The sequence below is a fragment of the Pteropus medius genome, unplaced genomic scaffold, assembly GCF_902729225.1.
Source record: "Pteropus medius unplaced genomic scaffold, Ma_sr-lr_union100, whole genome shotgun sequence".
In the NCBI taxonomy this organism is placed as follows: Eukaryota; Metazoa; Chordata; class Mammalia; order Chiroptera; family Pteropodidae; genus Pteropus; species Pteropus medius.
The window spans coordinates 161,929-182,358 of record NW_024348242.1 but is presented as its reverse complement, the minus strand read 5'-3'; the positions used below and the strand labels follow the sequence as shown (position 1 = coordinate 182,358).

The 20,430-nt window shown below is 48.1% G+C and overlaps 1 protein-coding gene across 2 annotated transcripts; it reads right to left on the bottom strand.

The window, feature by feature from the left end:
• Nucleotides 1-227: 227 nt before the first annotated feature.
• On the bottom strand, nucleotides 228-20,071 carry ZNF605 (zinc finger protein 605). 2 transcript variants are annotated; one of them, XM_039879179.1, is made up of 6 exons: nucleotides 19,828-20,071; nucleotides 18,131-18,241; nucleotides 15,945-16,103; nucleotides 12,098-12,218; nucleotides 11,773-11,865; nucleotides 228-8,292 (listed from the first exon to the last, which is right to left on the bottom strand). In XM_039879179.1, exons 3-6 carry the CDS (start codon nucleotides 15,957-15,959, stop codon nucleotides 6,500-6,502), a joined length of 2,022 nt encoding a protein of 673 aa, XP_039735113.1. In that variant the 5' UTR covers nucleotides 15,960-16,103; nucleotides 18,131-18,241; nucleotides 19,828-20,071; the 3' UTR covers nucleotides 228-6,499. The 2 variants fall into 2 exon arrangements, with proteins under 2 accessions (XP_039735113.1, XP_039735114.1); XM_039879180.1 differs by lacking the exon at nucleotides 228-8,292 and adding an exon at nucleotides 8,971-11,004.
• Nucleotides 20,072-20,430: the final 359 nt, after the last annotated feature.

The following is a 20,430-nucleotide window of genomic DNA, read 5'->3' as shown; positions in this document are numbered from 1 at the left end:
GTGAAGTCTTGCGGTGAGGTTGTGACCCACCCCTTCCCCCTGGCCACAGCATGTGGCGGGGACCAGAGGGAGCCCTGGCTTACTGGGTATCATTTCAGAGTGCTCGAGACGGATAGTAGTGATGTTTGCACATTATAATACTGAATTGTTCACTTACAAATAGTTAAGATGGTACATTTTGTTATATATTAGCACAATAAAAAAATGAAAAAAAGAGGCCTGTGAACTGTTTTTTTTACTTTGGTCTTATGAAGAACCTGGAAATAGCTAAGGCAGCTGCCATACCTACGTTAGTCAGAACTCTTGGTTGCAAAAGACAGGCTGCAACCAAAGCAGAAAAGAAAATAAATTGGGGAACAAACAGAAAATCCAAGGGTGGAGATAACCTCAGGGGCAAATGGATCATACCTCAGACGACACCGCGGGGACTGTTGTCCTACCCACTCACTTTTCTGTTCCTCTGCTTCATTTTGTCTCGGAACCCTTCGCCCTGAAGACGAGGTTCTCCCTACAAGTAGGACGGACAAGAGCAGCTCCGTTTTCTAGTTTTAAAACCCAAGGGGGTGCCACTCCTCCCAGAATCCGTTCACACAGTCTTGGAAATACACTTCTCGAGTCACGTGCCCCGGACCTGGGCAGTCACTGTGGCCGGAAGGACAGACTATGGCTCTGGTCAGCAGGCTAGGCAGTTGTACTCGCAGTGGGGAGGGGAGCCCCTGATTCCCAGCTCGAGGGACAGGAGCATGGGCTGGGTACAGTAAGACCACTCACTGTCGTCCTGTTTTAATGTCACAGACTGGGAATCTGGAGCCCCCGAAGCGCGCTATGTCAGAAAGCACACCGTAGTGAGATGGCTAGTGGCGTGTGAGGGGCGCCCCTTGTGCTCCCGACTTTTTCAGAACCTCAGTGTTCCTGGCTTTAGCCTGTGAAATTCGTAAACGCAAGGACTTTGAGCTAAAGAAATTCGCTGTTTGAAACAGGGATGAATACAGCCTAAATAATAGCATCGTAAAGGGCGCTTTGCTTCTAGGGAGGTGGAGGGGCTCAAGCCCAGTTCCGCCACCTGGTGCACGAAGTGCCTTAGGGCGAGCGGTGCGCCGACCGCACAGAGCTGACCTCGCACAAGACCCCGAAAGGTGGCATGGCGTCAGCGTGGGGCGGTGGCTTCTCATTCCCATCAGAAGCCCTCTCGACAAGGCAGAAACTGCAACTTTACACGTACACTCAGGCATTAAAGCAGGGACCTGACGCGTATGCTAGTGGGGTGGAAGGCATTGAGACAGAGGAGGCCGGGGACACCTGTGTCCCCAGGCTGCACGCCAGACGCAGGTACGTGGAGTCCAGGCCTGATGCTGCTGCCGTGCCATCTGTGGCAGGGGATTCAGCGGGGATTCTGATGAGGCGGTAGCGCCGAGGGTCCCACCTGTTCGGTCTTGCCGGACCCTCTGCAGAAGGCCCGGGCGGTGCGGGTAAAGCTCGCGTGCTGTGCCTCCTGTCTGCTCCTCTTCCAAACTCAGTTCTCGGTCCGGCTGAGTATTCTCCTCTTTTAAGCCTCGGAGGGTCGGCACCCCCAAATTAAGTCCGCAAAAAGCAGCTGTCTTCCCTCGGCAGGGACCTCAGCTCCAGCTGGGCGAGCGAAGGACTTGGCAGCCCATTGAGTCGACGCCAACGACGGCACCAAGCGGTGCTTTCCGCTTTATGTCTAGGTGCATCGGGTTTTAACGGGACCGGCGAGAATTCAGATGCAGTTTAGGAAGCCGAGCTGAGGGGAAGCTGGGGTTCCCTGTTCCCAATGACCACACTCACACGCATCATTCGTCAGGCAGTTTACTCGGCAAACGTGGGTACAGAGTTTCAAACAGCACAGAGGGAAGTGTCAGCAATCGGTCTGACCTGGCACGCCCCCCGGGCACCCTGATCTCCACACAGCAGCAGCTCAGTGCGCCTCACAAGGAAGAGCCGTCCGACCTTCGTCATCAGCTATTTACCCCACCCTGTACGGGACGCACGGCTGGTCTCAGATCTCAGGCACCATCGCTCCACACGTTCTGCTTCATACAAATGTGCTACACACAGGATGACGGTACGTAACGTGCGCGTGCCCTCAGAGCTGCCCTGTGACCATGCTCTGGGGATGAACCCATGCTGCCATTTCGATTGCCGCAGTGGGAGCAGTCCATGGTTTAATTGTCACCTTCTCATGATCAACAAACACCAGGAAGTTGACCTGCTTCCCCCTTCTTTTCCTAAGTCTGAGCGCGATGGTTTTTTTAAGTAAATTTAACGATAGGGATGCTTCACGTGAGAACCTCAAATTACAAATGTCACTTCTCCCATCCTTTCATCTCGGCAGTGACTTGCTTCTAGAGCTACTGTGTCCTTGTTGGGCACCTTTAACAGTTTATATATTGATAAATACCTAAGAATGATTTCGGTACTTAGGCACTAAGTAAATTTGGTATTTCCTGATTTATTTAATCTTAACATTTTGAAAGTAACAGTCTCAATGACAAGATGTCAAGACTACCTGGATACAATGAATAATAACTGTGACCCAAGTTGCAAAGAACCCACAAAGGAAAGAATGGTTAGAAGCATCCCCAGATTCATAGATTTGGTCTCAGAACAAACTGACTTATTGAGGCATGTGCGTTGATGTGGCGATGGGGTCTGAGTATTGGGAGGTGACTATGCAACTCAGGGGAAGCATACTTTAGATGTAACTCACTTAAATGTCATTCTTTTGAGGTGACCGTGAGATGTCACAGTGCCTGCTTCTAAGTTGCAGACACGCGTTGTGAGATAACTAAAAATTTCTAAGATGAAGACAGTGAGAATGGCCTTACCTGTCACTACGTGGCAGACAAAAGGGGCGGGGTGAATCCGATGGTGGAAACCATTCTACCACCACGTTCAAGTCACACAGTGCCACTGCAGAGAAGCCACGCAGGCGGCTGTCACTATGCTGCATTCCAGTTGTGCACGAGTCTCAAACTATTTCATTTGCTAGCTAATTCCTTAAAGGTAGGACCTGCGTGAGACACAAGTTCATTAACACACACTACATTGTGAATGGTGCCTCCTGAGTTACACAAAATGGAAAACCTGTATGAAAAGGTCCTTGGAAATGCAAGTCCAGCCGGAAGGGGAGATCCTGCGGTGCAGCCTGAAGCGGTCCTCCCTCCAAGTGAGGCCCACCCGCCCGATGGAGAGACCTGCTGCGGGGGAGGCTGAGGAGAGCTGAACTTGCTCGGAGAGGTGTCTGACGAATGACAAGATGGTGCTGTCTGCACTGGCCTTCTCTGAGAGTCTGTTTCAACCTCACTGTGCTTTGTGAGCTTATAGGTGAAGCAACTCTGGTTTGATCTTTGAAAAGCTGATGACGGTCTGTGATGGGAATTGGTGTCCCCTTTGAAGGGGGCTCTCTGTAGTCATGCTGACTACTGAAATGAAACGTGTTGTCCACGGTTACAGTTGATGTGAATCACACATAAAAAAACAGCTGAATACAGAACGAGGATATTTTTCAATGAGCGTTCTGGGAAGTGTGGTCCATCCCTCCTTTACCACTCAGTAATGGGTCACCATTTTTTTCTTGTCCACATGTAACATAAATGACAACACTCTCTGGTGAGTTGTTAGGCTAACCCAGAGGTAGCGTAAGCCTTGGTGAAGGATTTGGTTTTATCACGGAAGGAGGGTTAGTAATAAAACCGCAGCACCCCCCGCGGTCGCAGACAGCAGCGACCGCCCGAGCCTTTGACGTTTGCAGCAAAACAGAACGAAAAACACAAAGAACTTCGATATTGGTGGTAATTTCTACTGAGTTGTTAAAACGCAGAGAGAAAAGCCTGATATTTGAGGTGGGGGAGTCCTGAGAGATGCCAGTCTGTGCCCTATCACACACAACTGACGCTCAAATTTAAGTGCGCATCGCTTAGTATGCGGCGCAGAAAAATGGTACACTCCGAGTACGAACGCGGGACGTGGAACAAAAGGACTTCTTACAGATGGGAGTTCGGGGTTAAGGAAACCAGCCGGGGATGGCAGCGCCGCCGGAGGCAGTTATCACCCTTAAGTCCGAGGGGCACGGGGAGGGGCGGCGGGAACGGAGAGCCAGGCCGCTCAACGGGAGCTGCGGCCTCCCGGGGCAGACGCGGCAGCCTCCCCGGGCTCCCTCGCGTGGGTCCCGGGCTAGTGCCTGCCACGTCCACACGAACGAACGCGGAAACGCTAGCGAAGCAGTCCGCGGGGGACGTGGCGGCGCGGAGAACAGGCAGCACCTGGCCAGGTCCAGCCCAGAGAGCTCGTGCCGGGCAGCTGCTACGACGCAAGTCGTCCCGGCCGCGGAGACAGGTGCTGGACGTGCGGTCTGTGCAACTGTTTTCGAAGACCCATACTTACGGGCTACACTTTACCTCCAAATACAGCACAACCCCAAATACGCCATTTCTTGGGCTTTAACCAGTCAATTATCTTTTTAAAAGACTTTAAAATGAGAAAAAAACTTTCCTATTTACCCACATATTCACCATTTCCAGAACTCTTCCTCGCCTCCTGCAGATCTCAGGTCTCCACTAGGTGTTATTTTCCTGCTGCCCTCAAATTTCCTTCAGTGTTTCCTGAAGGCAGGTCTGCAGGTGATAAATTATCTGGGATTTTGTTTTTCTGAAGTCATCTTTTGATTTCATTTTGAAAGATGTTTTTGATGGGTAATAGCACTCTAGGTTGCAGGGTTTTTCCCTGCCAATAATTTAAAGATGTCACCCCACTGTCTTCCAGCTTGCACAGTTTCTGACCAGAAGTGTGCTGTCATCCTTTGCTTTGTGTCTTGTGTCTTTTTATCTCCAGGTGCTTTATAATTGTTCTCATTGGTTTTCATCAATTTGACATGACGTCCACTGGCAGTTTTCTTTATTTGGGGTTCTTTGAGCTTCTTGAGTATGTGGAGTCATACTTTTTGCCATATGTGGAAAATTTTCAGCCAGTATTTATTCAAATACTTTCTTTTCCTGCCTCCTCTCTCTCCTCCTCTGAGACTCCAGTTACACATACTACATCACCGTAATGGATTTCCTATTCTCCTCTCCCATCTTTTTCCTCTGAGTACATCATTTGGATTTGAGTATTTTTTCTTCTTATTCTTCGAGTTCATTAGTTTTGTTTTCTCCTATGTCTTATCTGTTCTTAATTCCACCCACATTTTTTTTTTTTAAGTTATTGTTCTCATCCTGAGTAGTTACATTTGGGCTTTTAAAAATATACCTTCCACTTCAAGTTTCATCAAATTCACATTTTCTTCTACATCATCTTCATAATAGTTAGACACCCTTGTCTACTAGTTCCAAACACTTCAGTCTCTTTCTGCTGACTTCTGGTTACAAGTCACACTTTCCTGCTTTTTTGCATGCCAGGCAAGTTTCTGGGTGCCAGACATTGTGGGACCGGGGCAGCTTTTAATCTGGGGCGAATTATGCTCACTACTAAGGCGACGGTCTGCTGGGAATTCTGCTTGATGCCCATGTGTGAAAAGTGATGTCCACGCTGGCTGGTGGAGGCGCGAACTATCCTCAGCCCTGTGCTGAGTCCCAGCCTCCTCTTCCCGGTCTCAGGAAGTTTCCTTTCTCACATATGCAAATCTGTAATGGGCCGAAGAACCAAGGCGGGTCCCTGACGACTCCTGCAGCTCTCTCCCTAGGGAGCTCCTCCTCTCAGTACTTTTCTCTGCAAGTTCTAGCTACTGTGGCCTCCCCAACTGCCAATTCAGCGAGACCACGTTTGTTCCCTTCCCTGAACCGCAGTCTGGAAACTGCCGCCACTTTGTCCACCTTCCGCCAGGAAACACAAACCTGTGCTTGTCACATGTCTAAAAGTCATAATTTCATATACATCTTGCAGCTTTTAGCTGCTTAAGGCAGGAGGGTTAATACAGTCCTGGTTATACTACCATGGCAGAGAGCAGAAGTCTTCACACTTAAAACACACCTGCCGTTTTAAAATGACTATCTTATAATACTATGTATACGACAAACACAACTTCCTTATACAAGTACTTCAATAAGATCATGTTTATCGAATTCTTCAAATTCTTATTTTGCAATCTGTAATACTTAGCATTCCCTCTATGTATGTATTCTCTAGCATACTGTGAGTTACCCTTCCTTAAATCTTTCTCTCACTTGTCGTGACAATAGTGTCTCCCGTGTTTAGGTAGGTCATCTAAATATTTAATGAGCTTTCACTTTTGACCGAAAGGTTCTATACTATCACAGTACGATTCATCAATGTTGTAATAAGTTTGTTTTCTGAGAGAAGGCTTTCTTATATTGTCTACCTAAAAATTTTCCCCTTTCTGAATTCTGTTTAGTGAGCTTTGCCAATAAAATTTTTCAACAGTCACTGCATCGATAGAGTTTCTCTCCTTTGTGTGTCCTCAGACGTGTTAAGAGGCACGACATCTGCTAGCGGGCTTTCCATACTCACTGCTCTCATGTGGTTTCTATATTATATGATTTCTCTGGTGGATCACGAGCTGTGACTTCTTGTTGAAGGTAGTCCCGCATTCACCGCATCCATAGTATTTATCTCCTGTATGAATTCTCTGATGCCTCATAAGATGTGACTTTCTAGTGAAAGACTTCCCGCACTCGCCACATTTATAGGGTCTCTCTCCTGTATGAATTCTCTGATGTATAATCAGCTGCGCCTTCTCGAAGAAAGCTTTTGCACAATCACTGCATCCATAGGCTTTCTCTCCTGTGTGATTTCTCTGATGCTTGATGAGCTGCACTTTCTGAACGAACGCCTTCCCACAGTCGCCGCATGTATAGGGTTTCTCCCCTGTATGAATTCTCTGATGCCTAAGAAGCTGTGGCTTCCAGGCAAAAGCTTTCCTACATTCACCGCATTCGAAGGGTTTTTCTCCAGTATGGGTTCTCTGATGATGAATGAGACTTGACTTCTCACTGAAGGTTTTCCCACATTCACTGCATTCATAGGGTTTCTCACCTGTATGAGTTCTCTGATGAGATATCAGGCTGGATTTCTGGGTAAAGGCTTTCCCACACTCACTGCACTCATAAGGTTTCTCTCCAGTGTGAGTTCTCTGATGTGTTAGGAGCTGTGACTTCCCAAAGAAAGTTTTTCCACATTCAACACACCCATAGGGTTTCTCTCCTAAATGAAGTTTTTGATGTCTAATCAGCTCTGATTTCTTAAAGAAGGCTTCTTCACAATCACTGCACTGATAGTTCTTCTCTCCTGTATGAGTTATTTGATGTCTAACAAGCTGTGGTTTTCTAATGAAGGCTTCACCACATTCACTGCATTCATAGGGCTTCTCTCCTGTGTGAATCCTCTGATGCCTAATGAGAAGCGAGTTCCTGCTGAAGGCTTTTTTACACTCATTGCACACATAAGGTTTCTTCCCCGTATGAGTCCTCTGATGAGTAATGAGCTGTGACTTCCAAAAGAAGGCCTTTCCACAGTCACTGCAGTTATAGGGTTTCTCTCCCGTATGCGTTCTCTGATGTGTGATGAGCTTTAATTTCTGGGAGAAAGATTTCCCGCAGTCGCTGCAGCCATAGGGTTTCTCTATCGTATGGGTTAGCTGATGTCTTTTAAGCTGTGACTTCCTGCTGAAGGCTTTTCCACACTCGCTGCATACATAGGGCTTCTCTCCCGTATGAGTTCTCTGATGCAGAATGAGCAGCGACTTCCTACTGAAAGCTTTGGGACAGTCACCACACCCGTATGGTTTTTCTCCTGAATGAGTCCTTTGGTGAATAGTGAGCAATGACTTCTGCGAGAAGGCTTTTCCACAGTCGCTGCATCCATAGGGTTTCTCTCCTGTATGAGTCCTCTGATGTATAATGAGCTGTGACTTCTTGTTAAAAACTTTTCCACATTCCATGCATAAACAGACTCCTGCATGTGTTACATGGTTTGGAATAAGCCATGACTGTTTACTGCCGGCTTTTCTACATTTATTGCAGTCACAGCATTTTATTCCACCATGGGTTCTGTCAGGTTTGACACAGAATAACGATTTCTTATTGAGCTCAAGTTTCTTTCTTCCACAGTCATTTTTTGGAATAAGAAAATCAAAAGGGTGTTTCAAAGGTTTTTCATCAGTGCCACATTTATAGGGTCTCATTCCTAAATGAACAGCGTTAATGTCTGAATGAAATATTTTCCGAAAAACATCATATTCATGGACTTGCTCCATACTTTTAAGCTTGTCTTGATGATCCTGGTGCCGCACTATGAGATTATTATCTAGCCAGAGTTCTTCTAAAAAGGAAAAAAAATGAACCATACTGTGTCAATCTCCCAATGATTATGCTTATTAAATAATACTTCTGAAATGGAGCCTCTGATCTCAGTCCCCGCCCCCCCAAAAAAAATCTCCTAAATAAACTGCCTACTTATTGGGTACTAACATCTTTAACAGAAATGAAAACATTTTAAATTTACAAATGTTTATAAACGTGAATTTTTAAATAAGGAAAGATGAATGCTCAAGGAACAGTGATCACGAGATAACAAAGACTGGAGCAATTTCTAATGGAAGACTGGGGTGGTTAACTTACTTATTCAGCTTTAATCTACTGATTATCTACCGTGTATCCAGAACTTGTTAGTAGCAGAAGCTCAAGGAAGAAGACAGGTAAGCAATGCACCATCAGAGGGCTTGCAATACAGAGAAGACTGAGAATAACAAGTCCACAAAAGAGCAGGATTACACGCATTGTTGAATGCTACGAAGGATCATAGTGAACACAGTGCACAGTAAACGCAGGATGTCAACTTTACACATGAAAGCTGAGAAACATTAGTTTTCTGTACGATCGTTACACTGAACAAACATTCTCATTCAGATCGTCACCTGAATCACTGGTATCGGTAACCGCGCCATCATTAAAGTGAATTCTTGGAACTATCCAAGAGTTCTCCGGAGTGCAGCATTGATTTTTTTTTCCCGTTTTTTTTTTTGACTTTTTAACTGAATCTATAATTTACATATTGAATTATGTATAATGCTATTAATGGAAGTTATTCCAAACCATGAGAATTCTTTGCGTAAGATTAAGACAGAATAAGTACAATCGTTTCCGATTTCCACAATATTACCATGTACCGAATATTTTAAGATGATTTTTAAAGGTGTGTTTACTAGCAGTTGTGAGGTGATACCCCCAGGAAGTACTCTGCAAGATGCAAGATTTGGCAAGATCTCACACATAAGGCAACTACTCCTCTTCTGTGGGATCATCTGTTTTTTTGGCGGGGAGGGGCGGGGGTGAGGACCAAAAACCCTCATCTAATTCTCAGACATATCAGAATTTCAGAGACCCAACTAGAGCTGCTGATATGGAGGAGAATAAAAGATCAACGTTTTGAGCTCGAGTGGAGATGATAATGCTATTTATTGAGATGGAATAGAGTATGGAAACGAGTTTGGCGATTAAAAGCAAGAGTCACATGTAGACATGAGATCCACTTGAAGAGTTTATAAAAAGTTGCTTCATGAAATTTGAGAGTAAAGAAAAATAAAATTTTAAGTTAAAATCAAATTGAGAAATAAAATATATATCTAAATTGATAAAGTAAACGATATAAAACAATATTGAAGTAGTTCAACTGTATCAAGAAATCTTTAAGAAATAAAAAAGAAAGTATTGTTATTTTGGAAAACAAATGGACCATCTTTTATTGGTGTTCTCTTCGGGACGGGTACAGGTGTAAATTCCCAGTTATGTTTCTGTTACACTCTAGTAAATACTGCCGTCCTTTCATCCTATTTTCAAACTGATATTCCTACTTCCAGTCTTGCTCCCTCCCCATTCTAGTCTCCATGCAGCAGCCGGGAATCTTTAGAAAATGCAATCAGACCTTTCTACTCCATGGCTTAAAAAGAAAACCAAAACCTTTGAGAAACACGAACTTTTATCGTGGCTCCCGCGCCCTGGCATGACCTGGTTTCTTCCATCCTCGCTGACTTCCCCTCACAACGCTCTTGCTCATCACTCCTCAGCCACGCTGAATTCCTTACCATTCCTCTGACCCTTTTCCTGCCTTACAACCTTGGCATTTGCTGTTCCTCCTATCTGACGTGCTCTTCCCAGCTTTTGGTGTGCGTGGCTCACTCAAGTCTCAACATCGTTTTAAAGGCACACTAACGAATATCCTATTTTCTTCATAGTGCTTATCGATAGGTAACCATCTCACTTCTGTGCCCATGAGAACGTAAAGCCCCAGGGCAGGGGCCAGGTTTGTATTTTTCAGTCACATAACAAGCCCTCAATATGTGTGGGACAGATACGATTCACTTGTCTCTAAACTTCTAAAGCAGTTCCTTTCTCTAGCATCAATCCTGATAATTAGCTTTGCATTTTAACATGAATGCTGTAAGTTCAAATGTGGAATTATTGAATATTTTATAGTTTTGAATTTTATGTTAAAATTCTCTGGTCCCACAAGGTTAGTTCATGACTCTTATATTCTCTCGATTTCTCTCATTCCACATAACAGCAGCGGTTTTAAAGGGTGGAACACAGAATTATATTGACCGCTTTCCTAAACTTCACATACGTAGCCTAATAATCCATGTGAATGGTGCCTAGACATCAGTAATTTGATAGACTTCTCAAGGTTAGATGAAAACCGTTGTTCTAAAGAAATATGTGATGAATAAGAAAGTTCCTGCCTGGCCCCACAACAAGTAATAATGAAATAGTTAATAATTATACATCACGAATGCCATAGAGAACAGAGAAGAAGGGGTTACTGGCCATCTTTCAGTGTGGGAAAAACCCTAAGGCCCAATTAGGAATAATTAGGTTACGGAATTCCACGTAAATCCTGTAACAATGCTAAATGGGCAGAGGTTCCGGAAAAGGCCGGGAGACAAGGTCCCTTCGCTAGAGGTGAAAGAGCTCACGCCGAAGAGAGGCACACGCTACGATCAGAGGCCATCTGCAGAGGAGGAATGCACAAAACATTCTGAGGAAGAAACCAGAGCAAAAGGAGCTGGAAACGGAACAGATAAAATGTTGCGCCATGAGGGTCTTCGACATAAAGGGGAAACATCACGCAGCAGCTAATGAGGGCCTAAACCCCAGCAGACTATCTGACGGATGACCGAGACACTTTAGAGGAGCTGACCACCAGCTGCATCAGGAAGGTGCCCGGGAGGCTGACTGCAACGTTCCGGGTCTGCAGCGGCCGCAAAGGGGCATGACCCTTCGCTGCGTTAAGGGGGTCATCTGTCGGCCTGGAGCCAGGGATTCACCTTCTACTCTCTGTGGGTTTACAAAAGAAATCTAACTCGAGAGAGAAAAGAAAAATAATAAAGGAAACTCAAAGGTAATCCGTGTTGCCTAAAATGAGAAAAATTTGATTTCTTGAGAGAAGAAGCCCGCCTTTGCAGGCTGGAATGGGCGGGAGAGAAGAAAGGACAAAGGAAGCTAGGAAGAGCCTTATCCACGAAGGCAAAGGCCTAAATCACCAGCCACCAACTTGTGGCGCTACGCAGTGGAGAGGGGTACACTCCAGCATCGACTCGACGCAGAGAGGACGCATCCTGATGTGGAGACCAGGATACAGAGCACTTTGAAAATCATGAAGAACTATGTCACCAGTCCCGAGTCTACTCGAAAGATTTAGGAACTTTAAACACAGTTTTATAAATAACATTTCAAAAGTGCTAACCTCTCATCGAAAACCTGGGGTTGACATTCACTGTAGGCCACACGCCTGATTATTTCTCACCTGCGAAGCTCTGACTCGGGACCTCCGCATTTATCATCCAGGGCTCTTCTTGCTCCAGCTTGAACACTGCACCAGGTTTGAGAATCTGACAGCCTGTCGATTGGAAACACAGGGCCTGGACACCACTGCCTGCAGGCTGGGGGACTCTAACTATAGGGAGCTTGCACCTACGAAGGCTATGAAATAAAGCATGCGAATAGAAATCCTTCAGCGGGGTGTATAAATCGAAGGGTTGGCCATCTGACGCTGAAATCCACCATCAGTACAGATCTCGGGGGCCCCTCAGTTTTGGGGCACAGGCTGCAGCGTGTGAGGATGTTCTTACCCAGGAGCACGAGGTTGCTGTAGTTCTCCAGCATCACGTCTCTGTGCAGGTTCTTCTGCGCAGGGTCGAGTAGTTGCCACTCGTCCAGCGTGAACTCCACGGCCACGTCCTCGAATGATATCTAGGGAAGCGCGATCCCGTTAGACAGGCAGCGACTCCGTGTAGAATGCAGCCTTCCCTCTCTGCGGTGGCAGGCAGCCACGACGTTGGCCCCACTGACCTCCAACTCCCAGTCAAGCTTCTGGCTAACCCTCCCTTCCTGAAGAGGGGCTGGACTTACTGACTCACTTCCACTGGATGGAACGGAGCAGACAGAAGTGATAACCGTCACTTCCGAGATTGGTTCCAGAAGGATGTACTTCCACTCTGGGAACCTCTCTTGCTCTGCCTGCTGCGAGGCAGCCCTGTGGAGAGGCCCAGGAGCCAAGGAGCCGGGCCCGCCCATGCCCCAGCGAGTGAACTTGGCCGGGGCCGCCCTCACTATGGCGAGATGAGCACAACGCGTCTCAACACTGTGATCGCAGGGCCACAGTGGAACCTGAACCAGAACCGAAAGGGTAAGCGACCGGCAGATTCCTAACCCACGGAAACTGAGATGAATGTTTGTGTTTTCAGCCACTAAGGTTTGGCGTAATTTGTTACACAGCAGCGGTTAACTAATATAACATCCTAATCATGCGTTGCACCCTTAGAAACAAAAATGTTATTAAAACATTTATCACTGTGACTTCATTCATCTCTCCACCTATCTATTCCCTGAATGAGACACTGAAATCGGCTCTCTTTAAGTAAGCACAGTGTTTGCCCGGAAGGTGCACATGGGATTTGGGTACAGTTCTTCTCTGAGCACCGCTGCCCCAGGCCTGGCCTGTACCTGCTACATGACAGACTGTTTCTCAGTCCCTATCAAAACCAGAACCACATCTACAACTCTAAAGCACGCCCACCCCCTCTGGTGTCATCCTGTTCCCAAGTAGGACCATCTCGCTAGCTCCTTCAGGTATCTTCTAGAACACAGATATTGAGCAACTGAGGCACCCAGAACCAGAACAGGTGCTAGAAATATGAAGATGAGGAGAAAGAAAACATGTTCTTAGATACTCTGTCTTTTCGGGCCGGAGGCAGTAAGGTGTTACATGAAAGAAGGACATTTAGGCATGGGATAAAAGGCAAAGGAACTACAGCAGCGATCGCAATTTGGAAGAACAATGTGACAGGACTCACATGACCTGATTCTGTGACCTCCCATGAATCCACAGCACTTAAAACAAGCTGATGTTAGTGAATAGGTAGACACGTAGATGAATGGAACAGAAAGGAGAGCCCAGAAACAGACACCCTCAAATACGCTCAGTTGATTTTTGACAAAGGTAAAAGCAATTCTATGCAGAAAGGTGTCTTTTCAAAAAACGGCGCTAGGACCACCGTATACCCATAAGCAAAAGAATAAACCTGATGCTTCACATAAAAGTTAACTCGAAACGGATCGCAGAACTAAATGTGAAACAGAAAACTATAAAGCTTCCCGGAGAAAACCTGTGTGACCTTGGGTGGGTCACACAGGCAACAAAGTTTTAAATATGACACCCAACACATGATCAGTCTAAGAAATTAGTATGTTAGACTTTTTCAAAATTCAATTTTTTTTCCTCTGTGAAAGACATGGTTAAGAAAAAGAAAACATGAGGCACAGACTAGGAAAAAATATTTGCAAGTCACTTATCTGAGAAAGTATCTCTATCTGGAATATATAAAGAGCTCTTAAAACTCAACAATAAGGAAACAAACACCATTAAAAATGAGAAAAATAGCGTAAAACACACTTCACCTAAGAAGATATATGCGTGGAAAATAAACATTATGAAAAGATGTTCAACATCATTTGTCAGTAGGGAAATATAAATCCAAAGTATAAAGAGATACTATTACATACCTAATACAATGGCTTACATTATAAAAAAACCCCAAACTGACAAACGCCAGGAAGGGTGCAGAACAGCAACGCTCGGGCACTGACGGCGGGACCACAAAAAGGTATAGTGACTTTGGAAGGTAATGTTGAACGAAGACTTGCCACACACCCCAGTAATCCCCAAGTGAACTGAAAACACACGCTCACCCGAAAACTGGATGCTATGAACACAACTGCTAAAAACTGAGAGCACCCGAGATGCCTTTCAGAAGCGAACGGAGAAGCAGACAGGTGCGTCCCCACAGTGGGATGCTATTCAGTTACAGCACTCGGCAATAGGAAGGAACAAACGTGGGTGGATCTCGAAGACATGAATGAAAAATGTCAAGATCAAAAGGTTACATACTTAGGATATCATTACATGACATTCTGGAAAATGCGAAACTGTAGAGATGGAGAAGCGATCCGCTGTTGCCAGAGGCTAGGGATGCAAGAAGGTGAGACTCCGGGGTTTCTCTGGAGAGAGGCACCATTCCGAGCTGCGACCACGATGGTGATTATGTGATTCACATACAGTTTCAAGCTCAGATGAGGCTCCACCTGGCAGGCCTCGTGGGGGAAGCCGCCATCCGCACATTGGAGCTGGGGTGCAGCCAGGGCCCTCACTGCAGGCTCGGAAGGAGCTGCAGTCCAGGCCGCAGGCCCTGTTTTCCAAGATCTTGTGCGGCCTAGGTCTCCTCATCTGAGCCTTTCTCCGTGCCTCTGCCAGGACCTCCCAGTGGGGTGGGGGAGGGGAAGCTGGAGACCTTTCTGTTGTGACCCGGCCATTCCGCCTCACCCTCCTCCTAACCAGAGTCCACCAAACTGCAGGAGCCTTCATTCGGGGCTGCTGGGAAGTGAGCTGACCCCACGTCTGCGCAGCATCCCTCCGCCCTGACCAGCAGCCGTCCCGGAAACATGGAACGGGGTGGCAGTTGGCGCTTTCTCGTGTCAGGCTCCTGCTCGCACCATGGCGGCGTGCGGTTAAAGGCTCAGCAACCTTCATTTCGGCTGCTGCTTTAACTGGCCACTCTGACGCCTCGAAACAGCTCGGCTGAGCTCCTGACATGGAAATGTGCATCGAGAAAGGGGTTAAAGTCAGAATAAACGACAGAATTTTCCAAAGAAATAAACAAAGAAAGGGAGGTAAAGGAGGGAAGTCAGGTAAGTGGACAGGAACGGCTTGGAAAGGCGGAGGGATGCTGCGGTCTGCTTCCTGGGTCAGGAAGTACGGAGACGGGGCTGAAGGCACATGCCCTGCTTCTGCCAACCGAAGCAAAGGCATCTCCACTGGTGACCGGAACTCCAAACGGGCGGATGTCACAGGGCCGCCCGAAGTTCCTACAATGGCCAGTTCCGCCAAGTGGCTTGGGTTTCTTTCCTAAAACCAGAACTTGGGCAGCACGTGTTCCCAGGCCCCGTTTCTGTCCTCTGACCAGCGTGTTCTCAGTTGTCCTTCACGTTCCCGCCCCCGGCTTGCGCCGAGGAACTCCCTAAGACAGCCGTAGGAATGCGTTCACTGCAGGCCTGCTGCGCAGGGCTTCGTCCACGACACCGGCTACGTAAGCAGCTATCGACACATCTCGTACGGAAGCATCGGAAAGCTCTGCCTCTACCGAGGAACTGCTCTGCCTTTCCTAACTGCTCCTGTCCCCTCGGTCACGGCTTCTGGGAAGAGCTGAGCAAAGCCTGCAGCTCAACCCTAACAGTGAAGGACCTTGTGTCTTACACATTCACGTGCCAGCGTTAAGCCTTGTATGATTCTGCAACCCGCTCGTGCTTTGACATCTTCTTTCCCAGGTTTATTTTTCTCTGGTTATGATTTAAATGTATTTAGGCTTTGCCCTTGGTTTAGAGGTTTCTGCACGCCTCATCACATCCCCACAAACAACTCACCTGTGACACGATCATTTTCTGCTGCTTCTGGGACTTCCCTCCGTCTGGACGCTCTGGGGTGGGCGTCCGGTCACGGCGTGTCCACGGGGAATGCGCCGCCGGCCCTGGCGCCTCTCCTTCCTTATTTCGCACGAGTCATCTCGTCCTAACAGCCAGGTCCTGGAGATGCAGGAGGAATTTTGTTTTGGACAGTGTAATTCATCTGGGAACCGAAATCTTGGTTCTCTCTTAGTGGGAACTCAGACGAGTCGTTTGCTGGAATCCAACCCAGAGCAGGATGCAGTGGGAGCCGCTAGGCCTGATACTGCACCCTGCTGCCCTGGCTCCCGCTGGGACATGCCAGATGAAGCACTCGCCTCACTAGTCCAACTGAAAACACCAGAGGGGCACCAGCACACGATGGCTCTGCAGAGGCGCTGACAAAGTCTGAAAAAACAATCTTGGCTCATCTGCAGCCACATTTTCTGGGGGCACCTGAGTGAAATCGCCTTCATCGGTGCCATCGTGTAAAATGCACTTTGTTTCCAGACAGGATAAACAAAAAGGGGCTTTTAGCTCAAGATAGTGACGCAGCCTGAGGTGCTGGCTCTCCACTCCAAATCGGCCCTGGGGCCCAAGGGAAGCGTGGCTCAGAGGAGCTAACAGAACAAGAAGGGGGACGGGCAGACAGGCTGTGCAGAAGCTGACCACCCGGTGTGATAGACGGCAGCAAGAAGGGACCTAAGGAAACCTTTAATGTCGCTTCTTTCTCAGCTCACACCACGACAGATGCTCCCTGCCCTGTCCTCAGAAGTTGGCAGGAACAGCTCAGGCCATGGGTTTCCAGGGGTCATCGAGGCAGGTCAAAATCCTGCTGTGTGACAGACCATGGAAACAGCCAGGGCTGCCCACTGCCTTGGGCATCGACTCACCTCTCCCTGCCCTCCGTACCCAGGGACCTCTCCACAATCAGCTTCTATCTAAGGGTCTCTGATCCCCGACCTGAGGACCTGCTTGGAGGGGTGGTGGGACACAGGGCTGTCCAGTGGTTCTGTAGGGTCCAAGCTGTTGGCCCTGGGGTCCCTTCCCCACTCTCTGCTTCAAAGGCCCAGTCTCAGCCCTTCCCAACGACAGTTACCAGAGTTTGTAGGAGACTCGCTAATGAGCTCAGAGGCCTCTAAGGGCAAATATAAATTAACAATAAGAAAAAAGCAGCCTGATTTTTCCTCGTGTAAAAAAGGGAAAGAGATTCCCACACTCCTATTTAAAGAGCATTTACTTTAGACCAGCGGTCCCCAACCTTTTTGGCACCAGGGACTGACTGGTGCTCCTATGAGAATCTAAGGCCTGATGGCCTGAGGTGGAGCTGAGGTGGGATGCTGGCGCTGGACAACGCCTGCCAATACAGATGAAGCTTTGCTTGCTTGCCCACTGTTCACCTCCTGCTGTGCAGCCTGGTTCCTAACAGGCCACTGACAGGTACCATTCCAGGTTGGGGACCCCTGCTTTCAAAAACCTGTAATTGTAAATTCTTTCTCTGCCCTTTTGAGACGCTTGTGACTCTTTTCTAAAGCTAAGTAAGCCTTGTCTTGTTTAACCCCAAAATGACATTCTTTAGGACCTGGGAGCCAGGTCCTTGATCATCCAGGAAGACCCGCCCTATCTCCCAGTCTCTGTGAAGGCTGGAGCCCAACCAGCCTGACTCTGGCACCTAGCTCCAGGTTGTCAAACTACCTCCCATCATAAAGAGATGAAAGGTTGGTTTTTCCTTTGGATAAAGGCAATCAACTAATACAGATGGTCACCCCACTTACCGGTAAATTCAGTATAAACTGTGTGTGACAAATGTGTGTGTGTGATGAGTTGTTTCTACCTGTGAGCTTTCTTCTTTTCCTTGCAATCTCTAGCAGATTGCCTGTGACACTCATCACATTCTGGTTTAATTTCTGTTCATTAACAAAACTGTTTTCTTTCTCTTCTACTTTTGTGGAGCAGTTTTCTGAGTTTGCAGGTTATGGTTTTAATTATTTCCCTAACAGGCCAAATAACCAGATAACTGAGCACAACCACTATTTCTAAAGCTTTTTAAAAAGGCACAAATTGTATCACAGATATCATCTTTGGCAGAATTGCTGAGACGAACGAACCGATTTAAGAAAATTATAATAAATAAAACGTACTACATCTCGATGCATATAAATACTCACACTTTAAATGTTTTTGCTGTTCGTGGCCCGGGCAACTTACGCTCAGCCACATGCGGGATCGGAGCCAAAATCTTCACGGGCCACAGGGCTGTTGCCTTCACAAGAATAAACCTGAAAGGAAATGTCCAAAAAACTCAGTACCTAGTGAACTTGGGGACAAGAGGGACAAATTCCAGCTTTCCTAGCAATCCTGCCAACTAAGGCTTGTCCAGCACATGTGGTTTCCGCCTGTGGTCTGGGATCCATGGCCAGGCACCTCCTAAGCTTCCAGTGCCCTGGCTCGGGCTCCACAGGCTGACAGGCTGGCTAGGAAGACCGAACATGGTGGACAGGTCAGTGGGCGCCTTTCCAGAAACCAAGTGAGCAAGGAGACACTGTGCTGCCTGCAGCAGGCCCAGGGCAAGAGGTGCTGGTCTGGAGGCTCTTGCACTAAAAGCTGGGGAAGGTGTCTTCAGTGTTCCAGTGTATGTAGAGAGATGGGCGGCAGTGTCTATTCATCTGCCCTAAATGAGGGGAACAGGTCACACCTGGTTTTTGCCCCAGGGCAGTTAACAAGAGTGGAGACAGAACATGGCTTCTTTGAGGCAGTAACTGCCCAGCCCTAGTGTTGGGCCGAGGACTGGACAGAGCTGCCTTTGTCACCACAGGCTCAGGACCCTCCACTGCTGTCAGCAGCGTGGAAACCAAACACCTGAATACTGCTTAGCATTGATCTGACCACATGGGGCTGCTTCTGACCTCATCTGAGAGCTTTAAATGTCTCCCTCTTTGTCAGTAAGAGGGGAGACAGGTCCCAATGTCCACAAGGTAACCAGGACCTTGTGGGACAGTCAAGAATCACACTCAGTCTGGAAAGACAGGCTGGATTTTGAATGTTGACCCGAAATAGTGGCAAAGGACACAGCAAGGACATGCATGGCAGGAAGAGGTCCTAAATCTTAGAAGGTAGGTGTCTGGCCTAGTCATAAGTCAACGGGGGCATGTGTGAGTCTCATCCAGTCAGACAGGAACCGGGTTCTTTGCAGGAAGCTGTTTCCTGGGACACCGGGTGGGAGATTTAACTCTGTTTCCCGGGAGCATAGCGCTCAGGTCAAACGCAACACCGCCACAACCAGTACGCCGTCCAGTCAATGAAAAATCCGCAGTCCGACGACGCTGAGCCCTCCCTGTGCCCATTCATTCCTACCGGGCCGAATGGCCCACCCAATGGCATCCAAAACACTGACCGTCAGCTCTTGGTTATTCCAACAAGGAGCCAGTGGCCGATATCCCCAACGGCTCACGCTCACCCCACTCACTCCAGAGGGCAGCCTCCAGGGCTCCCTCACTCCCAATTCCCTCCGCCTCTCCCCCACAACGGCCAACCCCACGAGTCTATGGACTGCCCCCCAAACACCCCAGAGGCCCATCACCCGATTAATCCACTCCACTGGCTTCAAAACTGCTCCTCGCCTCCCAAGCGCCCAGTTATTGATTTTTACAGGCACTCCAACACCTCAACTCTCAGGTGTCCCAAAATGAATCAACTTCACGGTCTCCCTCACGGTCCTCTCATCACCCATCACCAGGGGAGGGCCAAGTCTCTCTCTTGACGCACACACTCACTGCCCCCCATTCCTACAGAGCCCCAGTTCCCTAACGCTGCCCCCCATCCTGCTCCCTCCCTCCTCCGCGCCGCCCTACAACCCCCATCCCACCTGGACCGGACTCGGCGCGTGCGCTGCGGGGCCGTCCTCCCGGGCCTTCCTTGCGCCAGCTCCGGGGCCAGTTCCTGCGCGCGTCGCGGTCGCCGCGAGCCGGTCCGCGCCGGGATCACCGCGTGATGGCGGCAGTAGCGGAGGGTGCCCCCAGGGCCGCAGCCTCACCGTCGGCCCCCCACCCCCCACACTTTTACCCTTTGGGGCCGCGGCACCTAAACTGACACAACCCGACGGCGGAAATGTCCGCGCGGAACTACATTTCCCAGAGTTCCGCGCGTCCCATAACCACACTTCCCAGAGGGCTCTGCGGCGCGCCTAGCTGGAATAGCAGTTTGGCGGTTTGAAGCCCCTCTGCCGCCGCCTGGAAGTGCGAGAACCCACGGACGCGGGGTACCGTCTGTGCTGCCGCTCAAAATGTGTTTGTGAGCCAACAGTAAATGTGTCACCAGGGGAAACTTATGTATCATTTCCATTTTTGATTATAAATCAAAGTAATTTATAAAATGAAAGTATTATAGGTATGTTTTAGTTCATGCCATCCAACAGTGCAAGCAAAAGGAATACAAATAAAATTAGATATTTAGGGAGAAATTAAATCTA